Raw genomic sequence first — 6,176 nt, 5'->3', positions numbered from 1 at the left:
TCAGAGGCCAAACCCTCCCGAAGTCATGTGATCTTTGTGGAAAGAGCCACTTTACCTGAGAAAGTTCTTGATCCTGCAGGGAGCGGTGGAGAAGATGTGCAGGGTGTTTGAAGACCAGCTGACGGAGAGCAACAACCGAGCCGACGAGCTGCAGAGGCAGCTGGCCGAAGTTTCGGCTCAGAAAACACGAGCGGCGACAGAAGCCGGTAAAACTCGGACAGAAACAAGATCAGAGCTCAACGTTTAACCGTCTCAGATCTGCTGCCTCCAACCGTCTCACAGTTTTATTGTCTGAATGCTGATTGTTGTCCTGTTTAAAGGTTTATGGGCTGTAGCTACTCCTGGATCCTCTCAGCTGTTCGAGACGTTACAGACGTGACTTTTAGTTTTTATAACTTTTATACTTTTTAAATGGTTTCTCTCACAGAAATGCACTGAGACCTCTATAAACCACTGCTTTTCTACTTCTGCAGACTTACTATTCTTCATTTTTAGAATCTGTTTTGCTTCTTTCTACAATTTAATTCATTTTGGCATTTAGCTGCTGTTTAGCTACTTTTAGCTTTTGTTCTGATCGTTTTCAGCTTCTTCACAAACTTCAGCATTTACACTGAATTTTAACAGAAAATGATAGTTGGAATTGTATTAAATGAACAATTTTAAATCTTATTTTGTGAATAATAATAATAATAAGAGACGAGGGGAGACTGTTGCATCATCTGGAGATGATGACAGGACCAGCAGCCAAAAGGAAATCAGGAAAAGTCCGACTGATCCAACAGAAATGTTGAGTTGTTAGAGTCTAAGAGGTCTCAGCTGTGAGCCCTGCGGTTCCCCTTGGGAAAGGATGGACTCTGTCCCCATCAGGACACGTGTCGGTCCTAACACGTCTAAAACTCTGATAGGAGCAGAAAGTATCACACGGCTGTCTCTCTTCTTTGCTGCCGTGTTCTCAGGTGAGTACCGCAGCCGTCTGGAGGAGCGGGACGCCATGATTGGTCAGCTGCAGCGCTCCAAGCTGAGCTTTAGCCAGGACACCGAGAATCTGAAGAAGCAACTTGATGAAGGCAGCAAGGTAAGACTTTCCTGACAACGCCAACACGTGTAGCTAACTCTGAGCGGAACACGTCTGTATGACGTGGTCTGCCATCTTGTGTCGGCGCCGCAGGCTCGGGTGGCGCTGGCTCACGCGGTGCAGGCGTCCCGCCATGACTGCAGTTTGCTGCGGGAGCAGCTGGAAGAGGAGCAGGAGGCCAAAGCTGAGCTGCAGAGGGCGCTGTCCAAAGCCAACAACGAGGTGGCGCAGTGGAGAGCCAAGTACGAGACGGACGCCGTGCTGAGGATAGAGGAGCTGGAGGACGCAAAGTAAGACCCAACTGCCGCCATCAAGTCCATCAAGTCCCACTTTAACAAAACTCAGAACAATAACATACGACAATGACTCTCAGCTACTACCACACCAAATCCTGGCTCAGTGTCTGTAAAACTGACTGAGTTTCTGTGTTTACTGTGGCGGCCATCTTTGTCAGACTCTTCTCAGATTTATTTGGATGCTTGCAGGAAGAAGCTTGTAGTGAAGCTGCAGGTGGCAGAAGAAGCCGTGGAGGGAACTCAGGCTAAATGTTCCTCGCTGGAGAAAACCAAGCAGCGTCTACAAACCGAGATCGACGACCTGGTGGCCGAACTGGAGCGCTCCAACGCCGCCGCTCTGGTCCTGGACAAGAAGCAGCGGCACTTCGACAAGGTTGGTCCGGCGGGAGGCGGGGTCTGGAGCAGGGTCAGAGCCAGGTCTGAGCTCTGAAGGGTTTGTGGTGTTTGACGCAGCTGCTGAGCGACTGGAAGCTGAAGTTTGAGGAGAGTCAAACTGATCTGGAGGCGTCACAGAAAGAGTCGCGCAGTCTGAGCACGGAGCTCTTCAAACTGAAGAACAGCTACGAAGAAGCTCTGGACCAACTGGAGACGGTGAAACGAGAAAACAGAAACCTGCAGGGTACCTCCATGACACAGACATTTAGCGTTTTATGGACCGGGTCAAGTCTTACAGAACTTCTCTGTTAAATATGAGTCCTTTTATTTCCCAGAGGAGATCCTGGACCTGACGGAGCAGATCAGTCAGGGAGGGAAGACCATCCATGAGCTGGAGAGGATGAAGAAGATCCTGGACGTGGAGAAGAGCGACATCAGAGCGGCTCTGGAGGAAGCAGAGGTAACACTTCCTGTTTCAGACACCTGCCAGCTCACCTGAACCCGAGCGCTAACCCCCCTTCCTCCAACTGTCCACCAACCAGGGAACGCTGGAGCACGAGGAGAGCAAGACTCTGAGATTTCAAATGGAGCTGCAGCAGATCCGCACCGAGATCGACCGAAAGATCGCAGAGAAGGACGAAGAGATCGAGAACCTCAGGTACCAAAGGACAGCAGCCAATCAGAAGCTGGCAAAATGTAAAACTATTAACTGAACAAATGCTAAAGGTATTTAGCTAAAACAGATGCTAAAGTCAGCCAAACTGCCTACATTAGCACAACAGATGCTAATATTAGCAAAACAGCTACAATTTTAAAAGGAGGAAGCTGAAGGCGGCTCACGCCCACCCAGCGTCCACGGCGTGCAGTAACACGCCTCTCCACCAGGCGGAGCCACCAGCGCTCCCTGGAGAACATGCAGACCAGCCTGGAGGCGGAGATCCGCGGTCGCAGCGAGGCGGTTCGACTGAGGAAGAAGATGGAGTCGGACCTGAACGAGATGGAGGTCCACCTGGGACACGCTAACAGACGGGCAGCTGAGAGTCAGAGGATCATCAGACACCTGCAGACACAGGTACGCTCATCTGAACAGGTAAACGGCTGCTGGAAGGCTTCAAACAGGAAGTACAGCTCTGTGTTCTGCTGAAGGTCAAGGAGCAGCAGGTGGAGCTGGAGGACCGAGTCCAGCTGACCAATCAGCTGCAGGAGCAGGTCGTCCTGCTGGAGCGGAGATGTTCGCTGATGACGGCGGAGGAGGAGGAGCTGAGAGGGATCCTCGAACAGACCGACCGCGCTCGAAAGATGGCCGAAAACGAGCTGATGGAGGTGTCGGAGCGAGCCAACCTGCTCACCACACAGGTACAGAACCGAAGCACGTCTGCAGAAGAGCTGAAGGGTTCAGAGGTTTTTATAAAAATAACACACGAACCAAACTGCCTCGTTCAAATACTGATTCAGAGACAACTAAACATCTGCTCCAACCATGAGAAGACCATCTGCACCATGAGACACTGACCAGAGGACGACTCGTTGATACCTTCATGAGCCTCCAGCAGGTGTCAAACATTAACAAACAGGAGAGACGGACTTCCAGCTGGGATCCTGATTGGTGGAACACCAAAACATGACAGGAACAGAAAAAACTAAACAGTGTTCTTAAAAATAAACCTTTTTGATGATTTGTCACTTTACTGAAACTTCTGCTGCCTGACTGCAAAACCAGTTTACAGGAGCGAGGTCGGGGATAAGGTGGGGAAGAATCTAAGGTTTAGAAGCTGAAGGTTCTGCTGTCGTCTCTGAGCAGATCCACGGGTTCTGAAACCGCTCGGCTGCTTCCTGTGTGTCAGAACGCAGGGCTGGTGAACCAGAAGAAGAAGCTGGAGGGGGATCTGTCTCACCTGACGGAGGAGGTGGACGACCTGATGCAGGAGAGTCGCAGCGCCGAGGAGAAAGCCAAGAAGGCCATCACTGACGTCAGTGCTCCTGACCTTTGACCCCGTGAGTCTCCGGCTGAGTGTGGCGCTGCAGCTGAAGGCTGTTTGTCTCGGCAGGCGGCTCTGATGGCCGAGGAGCTGAAGAAGGAGCAGGACAGCAGCACCACCCTGGAGAGGATGAAGAAGAACATGGAGTCCACGGTGAAAGGTACATCAGTCTGACTTCACAGGTGTTCCTCAGGGTGCTGCTTTCGGACTTCTTTGGTTGTTTATAATAATAATAATAATTCACCCGTGTGTCTCTATCAGAACTTCAGGTCAAACTGGACGAGTCGGAGCAGACGGCCCTGAAGGGAGGAAAGAAGCAGATCTCCAAACTGGAGACCAAAGTGAGTCTGGAGTTCCACCACCCGAACCCTCGGCTGCTGAACATCCGGCTGCTGAACGTTCGGCTGCTGAACGTCCGGCTGCTGAATGTTCAGCTGCTGAATGTTTGGCTGCTGAACGTTAAGCTGCTGAACGTTCGGCTGCTGAACAATTAGCTGCTGAATGTTTGGTTGCTGAACGTTAAGCTGCTGAACGTTCGGCTGCTGAACAATTAGCTGCTGAACGTTCGGCTGCTGAACGTTGCTGAATGTTTGGCTGCTGATCTGACAGCTGTGCTGCTGAACGTTTAGCTGCTGAACGTTTAGCTGCTGATTGTCCGGCTGCTAAACGTCCGGCTGCTGAATGTTCGGCTGCTGAATGTTCGGCTGATCTGACAGCTGTGCTGCTGAACGTCTTCCTGCTGAACGTTCGGCTGCTGAACGTTCGGCTGCTAAACGTCCGGCTGCTGAATGTTCGGCTGCTGAATGTTCGGCTGACCTGACAGCTGTGCTGCTGAACGTCTTCCTGCTGAACGTTCGGCTGCTGAATGTTCGGCTGACCTGACAGCTGTGCTGCTGGCTGCAGGTGAAGGAGCTGCAGACGGAGCTGCTGCTGGAGAAGAAGAACAGCGAGGAGTTTCAGAAAGGACTTCGCCGCTACGAGAGGAAAGCCAAGGAGCTGACGACCCAGGTCCGACCCGGCTGCTGCTGCTTCACCGGTTCTGTTGGTTCTGTAGGTTCTGTTGGTTCTTTCATCGGTTCTCTGTGGTTCCTGCAGGCGGAGGAGGACAGGAAGACTTTACTGAGGATGCAGGAGCTGATCGATAAGCTTCAAACCAAAGTCAAGAGCTACAAGAGACAAGCTGAGAACGCCGTACGTTCAACACCGAACCCAGCAGAACTACGGGGTGGTAGTAGCTGAGAGTCCTCCCAGACCAACACATGAGCACGGAGGGCGGGGTGGTAGTAGCTGAGAGTCCTCCCAGACCAACACATGAGCACAGAGGGCGGGGTGGTAGTAGTTGAGAGTCCTCCCAGACCAACACATCAGGAGGGCGGCGGGTGGCGGGCGATATGGATTCCTTCCACAGATCTGTTCATGTATTCACCAGTTTGGTCTTCTTTTATTTAATTAGATAAAAATTAATTAAATCTTCAGAGCTTCCAGATTTTACTCAAGTCTGACCTGGCAGTAGCTGAGTTGGAGCCATTTTTTCTGTTTGTTCACGGCGATTAGCTGTGGCGGACATCTTGAATTGGGTTGACTCCAAAAGTTAATCAGCTGTAGGCGATCATCCAGTGATCAAGTTACAGAACTTCAACCAGATAATGTGCTTCAGACGGGAAGTGGAAATAATATATATATATTATTATATTATTATTATATTATATAATATATTCAAATATCTGCTTCTTCTCCTCCTCCTCCTCCTCCTCCTCCTCCTCCTCCTCCTCCTCCCACCAGGAGGAGCAGGTGAGCAACACCACCGTGCGTTTCAGAAAAATCCAGCACGAGCTGGACGACGCCGAGGAGAGAGCCGACATCGCCGAGACGACCGTCAACAAGCTGAGGATTCGAACCCGCGAACAAACCAGCAGCAAGGTCACTGTGGTGAGCGAGACAGACGGGCAGAGAGAGAGACAGGCAGACTGAGAGAGACAGGCGGACTGAGAGACATGCAGAGAGACAGAAGAACAGACAGACAGACGGACAGACTGATCCTCACTGGGTTCTTTGTAATGTGGTGTTTGTGTCTCTGCAGGTGACTGAATGAAGCCCCGCCTCCTCGCCGGACGCCGGCTGACCTCGTGTGCCGTTTGCTGTGAGTTTGTCGACAGGAAACAGGAAGTCCGAGTTGACCCCGCTGCCGTGTTTGGTTGATTAGTTGGTTTCGACTTCTCCTGACTTCTTAGATTTGGTTTGTTTTCAGGTTCCTTCTTCTTTACTTCCTGTTTTATTCTGAAAGGATAATTAGTGAGTTTGAGCTTTGGCCTTCACACCTGTCCAGGTGTGTTTACCTAAACTTCCTGAGCTCCTTGGACTCAGATTCAGTTTCTCCCTCTGGTTTGATTTTAAAGTCGTTCTTCTTCTTGCTTTTTAGTTTGTTGTTAATAAAGTTTTAGTTGTTGTGAA

At 50.8% G+C, this 6,176-nt stretch overlaps 1 protein-coding gene across 2 annotated transcripts in view; it reads left to right on the top strand.

The window, feature by feature from the left end:
• LOC108228425 (myosin-7B) overlaps positions 1-6,176 on the top strand; it is a 19,514-nt gene extending 13,338 nt beyond the window's left edge. For both annotated transcript variants that reach the window (XM_037977175.1, XM_037977174.1), the window contains exons 31-46: positions 80-206; positions 957-1,075; positions 1,169-1,365; positions 1,561-1,744; positions 1,825-1,990; positions 2,082-2,206; positions 2,289-2,404; positions 2,632-2,818; positions 2,893-3,102; positions 3,591-3,716; positions 3,795-3,885; positions 3,987-4,066; positions 4,629-4,733; positions 4,821-4,916; positions 5,508-5,654; positions 5,806-6,176. In XM_037977175.1, the coding sequence (XP_037833103.1) occupies positions 80-206; positions 957-1,075; positions 1,169-1,365; positions 1,561-1,744; positions 1,825-1,990; positions 2,082-2,206; positions 2,289-2,404; positions 2,632-2,818; positions 2,893-3,102; positions 3,591-3,716; positions 3,795-3,885; positions 3,987-4,066; positions 4,629-4,733; positions 4,821-4,916; positions 5,508-5,654; positions 5,806-5,817 (2,088 nt within the window). In that variant the 3' untranslated portion in view covers positions 5,818-6,176. The remainder of the gene's footprint in view (positions 1-79; positions 207-956; positions 1,076-1,168; positions 1,366-1,560; positions 1,745-1,824; positions 1,991-2,081; positions 2,207-2,288; positions 2,405-2,631; positions 2,819-2,892; positions 3,103-3,590; positions 3,717-3,794; positions 3,886-3,986; positions 4,067-4,628; positions 4,734-4,820; positions 4,917-5,507; positions 5,655-5,805) is intronic.

This window comes from Kryptolebias marmoratus, linkage group LG8 (genome assembly GCF_001649575.2).
Source record: "Kryptolebias marmoratus isolate JLee-2015 linkage group LG8, ASM164957v2, whole genome shotgun sequence".
NCBI classification, from domain to species: Eukaryota; Metazoa; Chordata; class Actinopteri; order Cyprinodontiformes; family Rivulidae; genus Kryptolebias; species Kryptolebias marmoratus.
This window is presented reverse-complemented; position numbering and strand designations above follow the sequence as displayed.